The 17,587-nt window shown below is 37.8% G+C and overlaps 3 protein-coding genes across 4 annotated transcripts; 2 read left to right on the top strand and 1 right to left on the bottom strand.

The window, feature by feature from the left end:
• Positions 1-43: 43 nt before the first annotated feature.
• LOC111329315 (ketosamine-3-kinase) lies at positions 44-7,063 on the top strand. The gene is made up of 8 exons (XM_022933977.2): positions 44-242; positions 335-418; positions 1,514-1,617; positions 1,775-1,934; positions 2,465-2,518; positions 3,360-3,501; positions 5,084-5,258; positions 6,009-7,063. The coding sequence occupies exons 1-8, from the start codon at positions 78-80 to the stop codon at positions 6,076-6,078; spliced, it is 954 nt and encodes a 317-aa protein (XP_022789712.2). The 5' UTR covers positions 44-77; the 3' UTR covers positions 6,079-7,063.
• On the bottom strand, positions 6,161-13,091 carry LOC111329316 (peroxisomal membrane protein 2). Its single transcript, XM_022933978.2, has 5 exons — positions 12,947-13,091; positions 10,707-10,811; positions 9,205-9,367; positions 8,085-8,204; positions 6,161-7,231 (listed from the first exon to the last, which is right to left on the bottom strand). Exons 1-5 carry the CDS (start codon positions 13,066-13,068, stop codon positions 7,154-7,156), a joined length of 588 nt encoding a protein of 195 aa, XP_022789713.1. The 5' UTR covers positions 13,069-13,091; the 3' UTR covers positions 6,161-7,153.
• A 37-nt stretch (positions 13,092-13,128) lies between these two features.
• On the top strand, positions 13,129-16,887 carry LOC111329317 (zinc finger HIT domain-containing protein 3). 2 transcript variants are annotated; one of them, XM_088742948.1, is made up of 6 exons: positions 13,129-13,329; positions 13,432-13,463; positions 13,983-14,075; positions 14,162-14,251; positions 15,058-15,129; positions 16,194-16,887. In XM_088742948.1, exons 1-6 carry the CDS (start codon positions 13,256-13,258, stop codon positions 16,382-16,384), a joined length of 552 nt encoding a protein of 183 aa, XP_088599074.1. In that variant the 5' UTR covers positions 13,129-13,255; the 3' UTR covers positions 16,385-16,887. The 2 variants fall into 2 exon arrangements, with proteins under 2 accessions (XP_088599074.1, XP_022789714.1); XM_022933979.2 differs by lacking the exon at positions 15,058-15,129 and having other exon boundaries at positions 13,238-13,329.
• Positions 16,888-17,587: the final 700 nt, after the last annotated feature.

The following is a 17,587-nucleotide window of genomic DNA, read 5'->3' on the forward strand; positions in this document are numbered from 1 at the left end:
GTTTACAATACCAGAAAATCTATCAAAAGGCATGCGCAAGAATAAATCCGCTGACTACCGTAATTGTGGTTCCAGACATGGCGAAAGTAACTTCGAAGGAACTCGGAGATTTTTTGAAGAAGGAGCTTAAATGCGAAAAATGTGAATCTTTAGGCTTCGCTAGTGGTGGCTGTATAAGTGAGGGACAAAGTTTTGACATTGACAATGGGAAGATTTTTGTCAAATTGAATACCAAGTCGGAGGTATTGCTGTTCGTAAACAATGATCCGGGGAATCACCTTTCCTGAAACTTGCGAGTCGAAACAGATCGATAGTTATTTATGCTTTCTTTCAGGCGAGAGAAATGTTCGAGGGTGAATTCCAGAGCCTTGAAGAAATTTATAGGACGGATACTTTGCGCGTACCCAAGCCAATAAAGGTTTCCTTTTATTTTAAACTAATTTAATTTTTTATGGTTTATATTTCACAAATCGTAACATGCATTTTGTTTTCATCAATTTTATTTAAGTATTAATAATATACATGAAAAAATTTCTCAGTTCCGATTGATTAAGGTGAATGCAGTTTTCAGTTAATTCAGTGCAGAAGAGAGTTAATGCAGTGCAGAAGAGGGTTAATTCAGTGCAAAGAAAGAAACAAATCAGACATTCTGATTGGTCAGAATGATTGGTCAATGTCAAGGTCAATGTCACTTGCAGGGTTTGAATAAATTACTTTTGCACATGATGCACGTGCTTTTCTTCTGCATAGTTATGAGAAGCTACCTCATATTTTTTCATGTATAATTATTATAATTAATACATGATCACATAATTTTCTCATGCAATTTGGAATAAATAAGCACGTAAATTTTTCAAAGACCACAAATTGCACTCATCCTGGGGGCTCATGCAATTTTGTTAGTCTTTGAAAAATTTACTCGTGCTTATTATTTCAAATTCAGCACTCAAAATCATGTGATTACCTATACTTATTACTTTATTCATTTTGCCACTTGATCAGTGAAATAAGGAAATTGACCAAAACCAGCATCAGGCATTCAAAGTGAGCATTACTGTTATGATTGTTATCACTATAATCGTTTTTATTATCATTATTATTATTATTATCATCTATTATTATTGAAAAGCTCGAGAAGTAAACGTAGACAAGGTGTGTTTTTCTTAGCTTCTGATGGACATTTTAATGTGTTTTTTCGATTTTTAGGGTTTTTATCAAACTTTTGTAAATATTTTTGGTGATTTTAAAAAAAGTGAGCAGGTTCAAAATTGATGCAACAAACAAAATTAGCTGAAGTGGAAAATAATTGAACTTTGTGTTGATCATTCAGTCGTGCTTGTGATTTCAAATTAAAAGTCGCACTTCGTGGTGCTTCATGTGCTTTTATTATTGATTAACTGATTCTATGCAGTACAACGATTTTACTCCCATATCAATTTTATGCATATTAATATATACCAGGTGCTAGCTAGGTTAGGACACAACAATATGATGTGTTTTTTCTGCATTTTAGGTGTTACCTCATCCAGCTGGAAGTGGGGCAGTTTTTGTCGCAGAATATCTTGAAATGAAAAGCTTGAGAAAATACCAGTCACAGCTAGGGACAGACCTTGCAAGGTTAATGTTACTGAGTTTTTTCGTTGGTTGAAAATTTCATAGTAGGAATGTTTTCCCTGTTGTAAGAATGCTGTATCATGTTTTCCTTTATTATTACTCAAAGACATTACAAATATTTTGATACATGGCAATAATCTTTGACACACCATTTCTAAAGGCTTCACCTGGACAATATAAACAAATTAGAAAAAGAAACATCAGGGGAGAGTAAGATTGGAGAGAGTCATAATCCAACTACAGTTAAAAAATTTGGCTTCCCATGCACAACTTCCTGTGGTTACATTGGGCAAAATAATGAATGGCATGATGATTGGATGGTAAGTGTCACCAATAATGTATTATGTTAAGTAACTCTTCTGTGTCACTTAAATAGGTGAAATTTAATCACTAATTGAATTGTTGTAAATTGGTGATTCAAGCTCAACATATTTCAAAGTTGCCATTTTGCATTTTTAGTGTTTGCCAGTGAAAAAAATTTGGTCAACAGAGGAAAAAAATTGGCAAGGTGAAAGGGGAAGCTTCTTACCTAGGACAAGAAGCAATTACACTCCCAACTGCTTCCTTCACAGAAACCCAGTTTTTTATTTATTATCAGCTCTGAATGAAAGTCATTCTCAGTCATGCAGCCATAAATGCTTTGATTTTACAAAAATCTCCATATCTATTTTACTGACAATTTTGCTTTGTCTATTTTCTTAAAAGTCTCCTTTGCAGGGGTCATTTGGGCTCCTCAACTGACAAGTGGAAGGATTAAGTATCTTGCGAGAGGAGCCCAAGCACCAACTGTGAAGGAGACGACCATAGCACTGATAATACTTTGAGATGAGCTAAATGCTTTTTCCCATAGAGTTTTTATACTCGAAGTCGATTACAATGTCAGATGGACCTAATAGATAAACAGGTAAGTGAAGGCATGGTATCAGCCAGCATATCTTTCTTATTTAATCACTTTCACCAGAGTGTGGTGAGGGTCGCACAACAGAGCGAGGCTCCAAATTAAGTGCGCCCTATATCCCACCCATCCCACCCCAGGGGAGGACATCCATCACACAGTAATCTCGTGTGTGGGAAATTAACGTCTCCTACCCCAACCCTGCAGGAGACGGGACCTCCATTTATTCGTCCCTATCCGAGAAGACTAGAATATCTAACCATTTCTTGATGTTATAGAAAGGTAGCAAATTCTTCTCAATTATTTTAAGACCCTGAGTGTTGGTCCGGCCGGGGCTCGAACCCTCGACCTCCCGCACAACAGTCCAGCGCTCTATCCATCAACTACAACTGTTTACAATTGGAGAGATGATTAATATGTGCTTTCTGTCACAAGTATGATCTGTACAAAGAATATGTTTTGGTCCCATGGTGTGAAATTTTCACTCCCCCATAGAGAACTCAATGGTGAGTTATGCATTACAATTATAACTATGCTCATGAAAAGTTACAATTACTGGATGGACATTTTTTTACCCAAATAATATACAGACACAACATCTTCAACATTGCTGAGAATAGATATGAAGCAGGATCAGTTTTTCTTGTCTCAGAAGTTCCTTGTAGCTCAGTGGCCGAGCATTAGGATGTGTGAAATCAGGAGGCTTGGGGCTCAATAATACCTTGTGGAGAACTCTGTGTCCCATCAGTTCTCCTGATACATTACACTCTAACAGTTGCCATACACTGATTAAGTAATTGACTTTGTTTTTTATTTCTTTTTTATTATCATGTTATCATGATGCATGTAGTATGGTGACACAGAAACAAGATCCCTTTGGTCAAGACTTAAGCTTAAAATACCCGAGTATTTCAATGGCATGGACATTAAACCATCTCTTCTCCATGGAGACCTCTGGAGTGGGAATGTAGCAGAAACAGAGGATGGTCCAGGTTGACTTTTGTTTCCAGCTAATGTTTAGGGATATTTTGAATTTTAATTGTTAAATTATACTTCAGAACAGTCGCCTCCATAACAGTGCGAATAAAAGTTGGTAACACTGTTATATGTCGTCTCCTTTATCTTCGTATAATGCACATTATATTACAGGCTGCAAGCAGCCCTTGTATAAATATATCTTATTAACCAAGCACGAGGGCCGTACTGGGAGAACATTGGCCCGAGGTCTTGACAGTACGGACCGAGCACAGCGAGGTCCGTACAAAAAAGACCAAGGGCTGATATTCTTCCAGTACGGTCCCGAGCAAGCTTGGTTAATAAGAGATTTATTATACGACTGAAGTTCAAAGGGACACAAGTGCGGTATCATTTGGGACCATTCGGGACAGTGCACGGTCCAATACTTAGAGAATATTGGACCGGCAATAGAGCATTTTGATTGATTGATTTTAGTTATTGGCCCTCTGACTGCCCGAGTCGTGTTATAATCTGTGATTGTTATTTAACATTGCTTAATGTAGTTTACATATTTACTTACTATAGGTAAGATGTAACTCTAGAAAATGCTGGCTAACAGTCTTAGGCCCTACTTATGTGAGGTAGTCTTAAGGCTTTACAGGGCCCAACTATTTTTTACACTGCTCTGTTTTGTGTCAATTTATTTTGATTTGCTCTTGTTTCTATTAAATGCTTCAGTGGTTGACAGCCTCTGTCATCACAACTCTCCCCTTTCTTGTTGGTAGGTTCTGGTGAGAACTTATAGATTTTTCCTCTGAGATCTTCAGTGTGCCTGTGCCTGCCTGTGGAACTCACAGTTACCATGGTTACCTAATACACACACACACACACACACACACACACACTTTCCGCTCGTCAATTTTTCTTCTTGTCTATTAGGTTGCTCCATCCAATTTTGTTCTAAAACTTCCACAAATTAAATATTATTTTATTTATTTAATTGCATATTTAATATTCATTTTGATATTTATTAAATATTAATTTATTTTTAGCAAGAATGATGAAATATTATTGCTGACAATAACATTATTTATTTTTGCCTTAGTTTGTAAAGTGTAACCCGTAAGAGTGACTTACATACATACATACCATAGGTTAGTTGACCACTCCCCATGGGGGCTTTTCAGGGCCAATTCCCACCCATCCCACCTCAGTGGAGGACATCCACGACACAGTAATCTCGTACGCGGGAAATTAACGTCTCCTACCCCTAACCCTACAGTAGACGAGGCCTATGTTTTATTCGTCCTTATCCGAGAAGACTATAAGGGTTAGAATATCTATCAATTTCTTGATCATAGAAAGGTAGCAACTTAGTATCCTATCTCTCAATAGATTCTATCAAGGTGACCCTGAATCACACATAAAGCTCATACACAATAATAAAAGAAATGATCACCAACCAAAGAAGCTCTTGATCGTTAACAAATTCTCCCTGACTGCTCCTCAGGAAGTATACAGAGAACAGTATATGGAGAATATGCATGCTGATGTAGGGGTATTGAGGGTGAAACAGAGATTTAGTTCAGGATACATGATTATTCTCTTATTTTGCAGTTGCATTTGATCCAGTATCTTTCTATGGGCATCATGAATTTGATTTAGCAATAGCAGGAATGTTTGGTGGTTTTACTAAGGCCTTCTATGATGCATATCACAAATTGATACCAAAAGAAAAAGGATTTGAGCAAAGGCACCAACTTTATGTATTGTTTCATCATTTAAACCACTGGTATGTAGTTTCCTTCTGAAAGCCTTTGGATTTCAGTGGACCTAACTTTGCCTGGCTGCATTTGGGGGGGGGGGGGGAGATGCAATGTGATCATCTCAACCTCTCTACCTCACGAGAGTAGTTGCTAGTTTAACCCACCCTGTCAGATAGTATTCTCTTCAATAACTTATAATAATAATAATAATAATAATTTAATGTTTATATTGTGCAAATCAGCATGTGGATATGATCAAATAATAGTAATAATAATAATAATAACAATAAACAGTTTAACGTGGAGAAACACTTAGCTAGAAGCTAGTTTACAGGTTTTCCACGAAACAACTTAAACAAATAATTCAAATTGAGAATACCATTGTTAAGAACCCCAACTGGCCGAATAAGGCAAACCAGTTGGCTATATTCCAAGCATGGCCAAGGATCTGAAATTCGGGGCTACCGTGAAACAAATCCAAGTAGTGGCCAGGGCGGGACATGAACCTGGGAGCAACGGATTGAAAGTCCGAAACACTGACCACTCGACCATGCTGCCTTCTAAATGTGCATCACAACACTTTTCAGGGGTCTTTGGCTGGACTGCATCAGCAGTTTACAAACAATCAAAGGAAACTTATTAGAAGATGCCCCCCCCCCCCCCATCCCAGTAAACAGGCCAGACCACATCACAGTAATCTCGTGAGTGGGTTCTTTAATGTCACCTGCCTAACTAAATTATAAGTAAGAGTTAATCATTTTCAATTTAATTTACAGGAATCACTTTGGGACAAGTTACAAATCATCATCTTTATCAATTATGCATGGACTTCTTGGAAAAAGCTAAGAACATATGTACCACTTGTGCAATAAAATCAAGTATACAGTAGCTGTGTTTTTGTTTTATTTGAGAGATTGAAAGCACACACTTGAATTATAAACGTGCTTTATTTAATTGTGTTTTAAGTTTCAGTTATTCCATACATGTTTGCCACATATTACGAACAATACTCAGTAAACATGATTATAATTATAATATTATAATACTCATAATCACTGTGATTTCTGAAAATTATTTTCTACCAATACCCAGTTGTTCCTAATTGTTGGCTAGAAGTGCTGGAGCCAGAAAATTCAAAATAAACAAGTTTGGTTTAAGTGCTATATTATAACAAACCACTTACTTGGTGACTTTTCATGCTTAAGGCTGTACTGGGGAAAATAGGGCCTTTGGTTTTTTAAGTACAGACCGAGCACAGCAAGGTCTGTATTTCCACAACCTTGCACCAATACTCCCAAATACAGACCTTATGCCTGGTTAGTAGGAAGTTACTACTAAAAGTTCAATATCCCTCTGTTCAAGGAACATATACACAATTATAAGACCACAAACTTTTCTAGGTGTCAATAGAGGCATGAACTTGGCTTCTCAAGTGTAGTTTGCAGTTTTTCTTACTGGTAGACAAGTATGTATAAGGCTGGTTTCTGTCATGCAGCCGTGTTTGTTTGATCAATAAAACAAATTCAGAACTCCTCCCCACAACATCACTTTTTTTTTTTTTTTTTTCGGCTAATGAGTGTTATCTCACAAAGCATTTTAAGTTAGGTATAAAAATAAACAGGTTACCTGAACAATACCCCTATCTGCCACTTACATACATAAGGTAAAGGTCACAATTACCATTTGGGATTAATTAATGTACACCAAAAACACATCAAAGGTATGGCATCATAGTACAAATTTAAATTTAAAATCTATTTTAAATCATCAATATATGTACTAATGTCACTGAATTTGATTTCAAATTCATACTGTCTCATTCGGTTCACTCCTCAAAAACAAATGCTAAAGGCATCTACAAAGGATATGATGAAAACATAAAATATAACTCTATTAAATTATATATTATTAAATTAATGAATTATGACTTCTGTGCACGCTTGCTTGCCAGATAGATGTTCCAAACAAATGCCATCAGGTTTCCACAGAGTACTCTATACTGAAAACAAAAATTTCAAACAATTTGATTATAATTTAATAATTCCTCTTCATAGGAATCTTTACTGCATTTAACACTCAACTCCTAATGAGTGACCAAGACAGAATTTCTCCCCACAGCATCATCACAAAATCAAGCTGACAAGTGATGAGAATAATGAAAAATATCAGTTTGGAATTATAACTTGATGCAATACCAAATTCTCCAAAGTAACATCATAAGAATCATGTCACAGACAGTAAAGAGAATTTATAATGAAATCTTGGGACTGAAAGGAATAAACTTGCCATTTTCAAGCAGGCAAAAGAGACAAATTGCATGATAACCATTAAAAAATGAGCTGTTACTTTGATCATGATAAATGGTCAAGAAATTGATAAAAAGAGAGTGTCTTTTTCTTTCATTCCCTATTCTACTTGAGTTTCTTGTACTTTCCCTTTTATTTTCATTCTTAATGCTTTGACTTTAGTTTCCACTGGAGAGGCTGAGACAGTTGCATAATGGTTAAAGCACTGGACCCCATGTCAAGGGGTGCAGAATGAAAAATGAGTACGGCAAATTATCAGCAAAGCACGATGAAATGTTGGCAGGTAACCTTGTAAGAGACTGGCATCCCATCAGGGGGAGGGGAAGGGTGAGGGGAGGGGAAGGGTGAGGGGAGGGGAAGGGAGAGGGGGGAGTAATACTCTTAAACATTTCATGCTATGCAAACCAGAATTAAAGCTCAGCTGTATATGCAACTTGCTCTGAGTAAATGTTAACTAAATTCTGATTACTGGTGTGTGGTTTCCACTCATAGATTGAACAATGATTTCATTGATTCGTTATATCACCAGTAAGACATTTTTATTACCTGTCTGGGTACATAGTTGAGATTGACATACTGAAACACTATCCACACTCTCCAACTCATTTTCAGTGCTGTCCAGTAAGTCTCCCGTATTTTCATTATTGCTTCTCTATGAGACTTCCCCTGTGCACAAAGTAAATAAAAAGCCCTTTATTGACAGTCAAAGCACTTACTACTACTCTTTGATCAGGTGTGAAGCAAGGAAAAAGAACTCTTGACTAATGGATCCTAGCCTAAAGGCAGGTCCTCGATATTTGGCTGCAAGACACACTTTTACCTGCCTGCGGGAAGATTTGAGACAAGTTGGAAAGAGGTTTTCCAGGGGTCTAGCACTAATAATCAGTGACACTCCTGGAAAATCTATTGCTGACTCCCTCAAGGCCTAATACTTTTTCACGGGCATTTGATTTTTACATCACAATTTATCTAGTAGTAATTATAATGTAATTTGGGTTTTTCATATCTTTCATTTACGACACACTCTGTGATAAGTCAATGTAGTATGCTGCATTGTTCTCTACCACCTGCTTGTCATTTGAAGCTGTTTTAGTTCTTCATTTCAGTTGGAAAATATAATTGAATCTTTTACAGGGCTATAATTGGTCAATTTAGTGCCGGCCCCGCCATATTTCACTGTAATGCCTGCTTGATTCCAAAGTTTGTTTGAATTGAAATCAACCCCCTCTTTGAACCCACAGATAAAATATATATCACACTAACCTACTTTTCTGGGTCTATCAGGGCTCAACACTAAGGGTAGCCAACTAGCCACAGACTAATAGAAATTCACTTTTGGCTGGTGGCTTTTGAATCCCACTAGCCAGTCTGGCTAGTAAACAAACTGAAATTGTTGTAACATCTAAGTTCTCACTAGCCACTTGGCTAGTAAGCTGAAAAGTTAGTGTTCAGCCCTGTCTATACAGTAAGTTATGGCCTGGCTTGTGTGCTTTGCACTTGGACTACAAATCTGAGCTGAAAAAACTGGGTCTTTAACTTATAGTACGGACCTTGAACTCAGTTAATTAAGAGGTATTCATTTAACTGGTGGCTGAATTTAACTAAGGGTCTGGCTTGACAATTTAATTAACTAACCCTTTACAACATAACTGCAGAGTAAACCTACCTCTAGTATTGCAACAACGTAATAAAACACCAGTAAAAACAAAGGGCTAAATATGCCTCTGTCAACAAACAGTCTTTTGGCTTTTGCATAGGGAACCTTCCTGGGGACTAGTTTGTCCAAGGCCTCATAGAAATAGTGTATAAGAGGACCAGTTGCACAAAACCTGTTAAGAAAGGAGAGAAACAAGAAAAAAAGGAACTTCAGTTCTTTAGGAAAAGGAAGTTGACCCTTTTAACCTCTAAGAGTGACCAGCATCTAATTTCTCCTTACAATATCAGCTCTGAATCACACATTAAGGCCACAAGAATAAAGGAAATGATCACCAACTGAAGAAGCTCTTGATTGTTAAACAAATTCTCCTTGGCATAATTAACACTTCTCTTGAAATCATTTCAGCGACATAGGTCAAAAAACAAACCTTTCCGTGAGCCAAGCTTTCCATTAGATTGTCTTTCATAAACCATTGTGCCTCAAGAGTGGTCAAAAAACAAACCTTTCCAAACAAAGCATGATCAGAAAGCCAAGCTTTCCATGAGATTGTCTTTCATAAACCATTGTGCCTCAAGAGTGGTCAACAAACAAACCTTTCCAAACAAAGCATGATCAGAAAGCCAAGCTTTCCATGAGATACATTGTGGAGGAAAGGATGAAAAAAGAGACAATTCTCTTTCTTAAAACTTTGTGTCTCAAGAGTGACTGGCTTTTAATTTCTCTAAACAGTATCACCCTTGAATCAAATATAAAGGTAACGAGAATAAGGAAAATAATCAACAATTCAAGAAGCTCCTGATTGTCAAAAAAATTCTCCTTGACAGTGAAACTTCACAAGGTCACTGGTGCATAAAACAATTACATGTATCCACAGTCACTGTCAATCAACAGGATAAAGTCATGACATTAGCTGGAATTTTATGGTTTATCTCACCCTTTACACCCCAACCTCAGTATCCATGTTCTCTATACTGTTCTTTTTACATTTCCTAAGATGCAGAGAGGGAGAATTTGTTTAACAATCAGGAACTTCTCCAGTTGGTGATCATTCTTGAGACCATAGTGTTTGATTCAGGGGTGATATTGTGGGAAGAAATCAGTGAAAAAAGGTTTAAACTGGAGATAAAGTCAACTTCACCTTCTCTGTTCCCAGTGGTGTGCAAAATTGAACATTGCTAACAATGTATATGTGCACGATCCTTCGCAGTAAAGCACTATTTAAGCAATAGTGAAAATCAGACCTGAAAAAAATTCAGGCCTGTACGGGATTCGAACCACTGACCTCTGCGATACTAGTGCAGCGCTCTACCAATTGAGCTAACAAGCCAAGCTGCACTAGAGGTCAGTGGTTCGAATCCCGTACAGGCCTGAATTTTTTTCAGGTCTGATTTTCACTATTGCTTAAATAGTGCTTTACTGCGAAGGATCGTGCACATATACGTTTCATAACCGCAGTTCATATATATGTATTTCATATGTTTGTTGATTGCTAACAATCTTATGGTACTCACCCAAATGCCGCAAAAGCTATCACTGGTCGGTATTCAACAAGTGCACCAGTCCCACGTTTGACAATTTTTTGAGAGACAAGATTGCCAAGCCCTGCTGAAAGGGCACTGTTGAAGTAAAAAAAAAAAAAAGAATTAAAACAAATGAGAGGTTCAATGGCCTACAATTTTGCAAAAAAGGCTGGAATACTGATTTGCCATGAGGATGGAACATGTTGGTGATCACTATGAGATTAAAATAATAATAATAATAATAATAATAATAATAATAATAATAATAATAATAATAAGCTTTATTTCAACTGATAAAACCAATCAGCAATCTAATAGATTGGCTGGTATAAACTAGTGATCAGCATGATAAATAGTATCAATCAAAATCAAAGGAGAAACCCTATAAAGAACTAAAGTCTGAATTAAAATAACAAAAAATATATAGAAAAGCTAATACTTATTTTAACCTATTGATGTCCAGTGCACCCGTAAGCGCCCATGTGGAACCACACCCTTTCTACACCTTGTGACATCATCACTTTTAACCCTGGAGCATGACTTTGAGCACGTACTTAAACAGGTTGAAAACATCTTACAAACGATACCAGAATGAGCGCAATTGAGTAAAGGAGACTGGAGAAATAGCCAAAAAACCATGTAACTTTAACCTGAAAATCTGCACGAAAATCTTGTTCCATTACCCACCTACCTTCTGAGCATGTGGTTTGAAAATAATGAGTAGTTTCCTAAAAACTCTCTACACCAAAATGAAGCCTACTAAATTTCCAGCAAGTGAGGAGAAAATTCAGGCAAGGAAGGGGAAAAAAAGAGCAGGAGAAAGAGAGAAAAGTAAAAGTCGTAAGTGGGGCATTACTTTTCAACCCAAAACTCGAAATTTTGCTTTAGTGTGCCTGCCCGAGAATTTCAGGCCGCCATTTTGCATTTGGATCGAAAGGGCATCGAGCGTACAAGCTGTGAATGAGTTTGTGGTAAGTTTGAGCTTTTTAAACCCTAACAGTGACCCGAAATCTGCTCGACTAGCTTCAAAAACACAGTTTTTCACAAAAGCTGCAGCTATTAATGGGTTAAACTACATAAATGATTAGATTTATCATATTCTAAAAAATATTTAAAACGTGTATTTAAAGTGATTTGTTCTCAAGCAAGATTTATCATACCAGAGTGATTGTAATGTGCATGTGAGAGCCAGTTGCACATCTATCAATTTTCATATTCACAGACTTGGAATAAATGAGAACCTAGGCAAAATTAATCTGCACTTCTCCTGATCTTGTGTTTGCAAAGGCAATTCTTGCATGTGAATTCTATGGCCGGTAAGAAAGAGAAAAACTTGTACCTGCATCTTCCATAATCTGCAGACAGAAATTCACTACAGGTACAATTTTGGGCTGAATTGTGCTTTGATTTGACTTAAAATTAGCCTGGATACAAGCTGGTCATCAAAGAATGACAAGTAACCAGAACAAGGGGGAGGGGGAGGGAGATTTTTGGGTCAATTCTTGCTGAGAATATACCACTGACTTCTCAGAATCCCTACCCCATTAACATCTATTTTGTGGCCAATTACAGACCATCTTATTTTTAGTTACTTTTGGTGATACCCTAACAACTTTTTAACCACAAACTATCTCATTTTTAAATCTCGCCAACCAGAATTTTCATATCCTAAACATCTTGAAAGTATGCCACCCCATTCTATTAATTGTTGAAAATGCAAACCCTTACAGGTTAATCCAGCCATGAAAATGCGACCCTTTCCAGCGGCACACCCCCATAAGCCTATAATGAGAAAGTCCCCCCCCCCCCCTCAATCTAGGCTTGTCCCTTTATTTATCTATTTATTTTTTATTAGCAATATTATTTTTTTCAAGCGCCCACCTCAGTGACCGTAATCCACATGCACACGCAGCGACTCAATCTCTTCCTGCTCGCGGGATAACGTTAACTGCGCATGCACATAGGATGCTCAATTTGTCACTGCATTGCGCGATTGCACGCAGCAGCTGTAAAAGCGAGAGCCAGGACTGCCACCCGGCATGAATAACTTACATACATCCCATTCAATTTCTTGCATTGCAAGCAGCTAAAGCTGGTTCAGTAGGCTAGCGATTGATGTTGATGAGTACTACCTGAAAACTGTTGAGGTCGATGGGTACAGGATGATTGGGAATTTGGAGTCATTTAGCGACCTAATAGGCGAATTAAAAAAGTAACCAATATTTTCTCACCTTGTAACGCTCTTCGTCAATATCGGATGTTCCATGACACAATAATTGTAGCGCACTGCAAGCTGGGACAAGATGCTTTCAATCTTTTTCTCATCGCGGGATTTATCAGATGAAGCCGCCATATTGGATTCGCTTGGACATGAAAACCCGGGCGGGGTGGCAGGGGGGGCTGAAATTATATTAGTACCCAGTCTTTTGACAGGAGCCAAGGGAGAAGAAAACACAGACAACGTGGTTTCGACGGAAAACGTGGTTTCTTCTCATAATTTTGTTTTTCCAATCATTTATGTGATGAAGGAAAAGTGAAATATGCAATCAAAAACTTGCGAAGTCTGTAAAGAAGCCTGCCACAAGTACAAATGCCCGTCTTGCAGTACGAAATAGTAAGTAAACACGTCCAATGATTCGATCTGCTCCCATAACAAAGAGCTTCCTATATATATATATATCTATCTCAACGTAATAGAAGTTTTTCTATTTTTTAGTTGCTCTCTATCCTGCTTCAAGGTTCATAAAGGTATGATATTTCCATATCCTGGCCAATTTTTCCAAAATCAGAGTCTCTCTTTTTTACCATCACATCTAGATATAGATCTAAGAATTCGAAAGTTCAAACAAATAATGTCACAGTACGATTGTAACACGATCGTCTCTTCATGAGCGACTGGTGTCCAGAGTGAGAGCAGATCAGAGGAAGTGGTTGCATCATACCCTTAGCAAACCTGAATTGTAGCACTTTATTTGCCATTACTTTATTTGATATCACCAGAAGAGCTTTAAATCTTAACCTTTTAATTTAAACCCTAAAATCATTATTACATTCCTCCATTCTGTTTCCCCTATTTCCTGTGGTTTACTTACAAGGAAAATTTGTCTGCAAATCAAGAGCTTCTGTAGTCTGTGATCATTTTCTTTATTCTCATTACCTTAATGTTTGATTGAGGGGTGATCAGTATAAATGCCCATGCATGAATTTGAAGTAAAATTTTAACTTTGTAGCCATTTTCTTAACTGTTACATCATTATTCTGTCGCAGATGACTTATGTGAAAGAGAAACAAATAGAAGAAAAAAAGACAGACTAGCAGAAAATGAGAGAAAATCAAGAGCCATATCACTGGCTACGAAAGGTGCGAGATGATTTTTATTCAAGATTATTAAAAAAAAATGTGTTCAAAAAAGTAGTTTGTCACATATAAAATATTTTCTCTTGTAGAACCAGAGGAAGGAGAAATCACAGAGAGTGATTCTAGTGAAAAATCAGATGATGAAGACAGGATCAGTAGAAAAGTTTTAGATAAACTTGGTAACTACCTCTCTTGACAATGCTTTCATGCACCAGAATATTACTTACATCCTCCCTGTAAGTAAAATGTAGAGATGCAATGACTTACCATTACTGCCCTGGAATCTAGCTTAAGAGGTCCAGGTTGGAGACCCTGGATCACGCCAACTATGGGTAGTGTCAACTGATATATCGGCCAATATATCAGTCAACTCTCAAGGGATATATAGGTCAATAAGTTGACATTTCGGCCAATATATCAGGTGATTGTTGGTTAACACACAGACTGCATATCTATCAAGACTACTCTCAACTGACTATCTTTCAAGTGACTGTCAACTGACTATTAGCCTACTATTAACCAATTAGCTAGTAACAATCAACCAATATGTCGGCCACTGTGTCAACTGCTACATCAGCCACCATAGCGACCTGACACTACCTACAGTACACATGAACTAAGGCCTTGCCAACTGAGCACCAATCATCAAATAACTGTTAACTGAGTATCAATGTACTATCAACCAATTATTGACTGACAATCGACCGATATGTCAACCACCATATGGACTGCTACATTGACTGGTATACGGACAGCTATAGTGCACATGATCCAAGACCTAATGGGGTAATTGTGTTGTATTGCTTGGCAAGACACTCTACTCTCACAGGGCCTCTGTCCAACGTGGAGTGTAAATTAGTAACAGAGAACTGTCCGGGTAACCAGACAGAATGCTGTGGAGGGGGGAAGGAACTTGGGATGAATCAGCATCCCATCCAGCAACCTCATTCTAAGGGTCTTCTCTCTTTCTCCGTCTCCTGGTTAGCTCAATGGATAGAGCGCTGGGCTCTTGTGCAGGACATCGAGGGTTCAAGCCCCGGCCGGACCAACACTCAAGGTCTTAAAATAATTGAGAAGAATATGCTACCTTTCTATAACATCAAGAGATGGGTGGACGTTCTAGTCTTCTCGGATAGGGACGAATAAATGGAGGTCTAGTCTCCTGCAGGGTTAGGACATTAATTTCCCACACACGAGATTACTGTGTGATGGATGTCCTCCCCTGGGGTGGGATGGGTGGGATTTATTGGGTGGACTACTCGCATGGTTTGCATATGTTCTGTTCTAGTCTTACCCTACTGCGATAATGCAGTGAAAATGGTTAGAAAAAAAAAAAAAGAGTAAGGACCCTGGTTATGGCTGGTCACATGTCTCCCTGATTTTGGTAAATTACAGAAAAAAGAAACAAAATAACAGAGGGGCTAATACGTAAAATTTGTTTTCAATACTAACTGGACAGGTACAGTAATAGGAAAATTTTTTGAAAGAGCACTAGTGATTTGTCAGGCTCCTGGCGATATAATTTAATTGCCCTGTGGAAAAAGTTAAGTCAAGGAACCACACTTTGGTTTGCATGGGCTCATGACCATCCACAACCAGGGTCTTTCCTCAAGGGAGGAAGAAAGAGGAACCTGGGAAGGAGGTTGCACATCCAGAAGGAGTGGATATACTCTGGTCAATTCATGTCCCTGTCCTTCTGCAAATAGAATTGGTAGTAGAGATAACAACCAAGGAGCTAAAATCAGTTTTTGCGAAGTGGAAGGGAAGAAAACAAACAGTAGTAGAGATGCCTTGGTTTGTATTCCTTTTGCCAGAGTTTTAATGACATTTTTCTAGGATTGATGGCTTTATTTTAGGTGGTAATGCAAGGGTGTGTTCCAAGAAAAAGTGAAGGGAGCCCACTGCTTTGAAACTTTGAAATACAGGGTGCCCGACATATGCTTTTATATGAAAAAAATAAAATTTCCAAGTCACCCAAGAGTGAAAGTAAGGTGCTAGGGGCCACCGGGTGCCGCTAGACCACAACCCTGTAATGGTAAAATCGACTCATGATGGTTTGAGCTGTATTTAACATGTATCAGTTCAGGTGTGACCCCATGATTTATTTGCTTTTTCTGTCAGGTCACTCACAAGAACTATGCAGCATGCTACATAATAAACATCTGCAAGAAATGATCAAAGGAATTGATGCATCAGAAGATCCTGAGAAACTTCTTGGACAAGCCATGCAAATACCTATATTCACAGAATTTGTAGATGAATGCTTGAGGATAGTAGAACCCCAAAATAGCAAAGAAATGGAACAGGACTGAAGTTTTTAACCAGTGGGTGATATGCAAAACCAGCAAAATTGCCTTCCAGATTACACTTAGTTGAATATTGTACCACAGTGTGGTATTGAGTGCATTATTTAAACTATTATTTCATGTACTTGCTGGAACTACAAGTCTAGAAGTGGGTATGCTTTTGAAGCAAATGCAACTTTACTGTGTCAGAACAAGTCAGAATCAGTTTGGACCTCTTTCTGATTTTGTGTTGTAAAACTGAAACTAAACTTATCACAGTTCACTATGTCCGACTAAAGCAAAATTTCACAACAAACCTGAATGTGAACTTAAGAAAATTAAATAATAGTGCAATTAAAAGGATCAGTTCTCAGCAACCAGTAAAATAAGAAGTATTATGGCAAACCTTGCAGCCTCATTTGACAATGCTTCTGGTTAGTACTGTAACTGTTACAGAAAGATATAATTATGTAAACTAAGTTGTCAGCCACTCCTGTTATTTGAATAAAGGCTGATAGTTTCGAAAGAAACTGTTTGGGGCTGCGTCGGTGGGGGTAACGAAATAATTTGGATATATCAACAAAGTTGAAATGGTAAATTGGCCACCATAACGATTACAATAACGTAGCTCCATTTTCTGCCTTTAAAAGCACACACAACCCACAATTCCTCTATTTGCTCTGACGAAGGGCTAACGTTCGAAACGTCAGCTTTTGTGATCATTACGGTGGCCAATTTACCATTTTAACTTTGTTCATATATCCAAATCACTCCTGTTATTTGTTTATGATACCATGGGCAGATCCAGACCTTGAGCTAAAAGGGGGGGGGAGGGGGGGCTTGTGTGTTTGTGAACACCTGCCAGCTTTTCTTCCCTCTGTGTTGTGAGCAACTTTGAGGTCAAAAAAGTAAGCTCAGTCCATATTTTAATGGCAGAGAAACTGACATTTAGTTAGATTAGTATTAACCTACATGTGCAGAAGTCATCTTCAGGTAACCCTGATGGTGACTTCTGTTTTCAAGCCATCTATGGCAGTCTCACCAATATTGTGACACTTATCTAATGGATCATACACACCATCTATACCTTACAATTTTTGTTTTAACTCAAATTTCAAAGCCAGTGGATCAGAACACACCCTCAACCATGAGGTCATAAATAATGTGGACATGAAAGGATTGCATCATTCTATGCGATAAGTACATTGCTGTTTTTCTCTCAGACTGCCA

The sequence above is a fragment of the Stylophora pistillata genome, chromosome 13, assembly GCF_964205215.1.
Source record: "Stylophora pistillata chromosome 13, jaStyPist1.2, whole genome shotgun sequence".
Taxonomy (NCBI): domain Eukaryota; kingdom Metazoa; phylum Cnidaria; class Anthozoa; order Scleractinia; family Pocilloporidae; genus Stylophora; species Stylophora pistillata.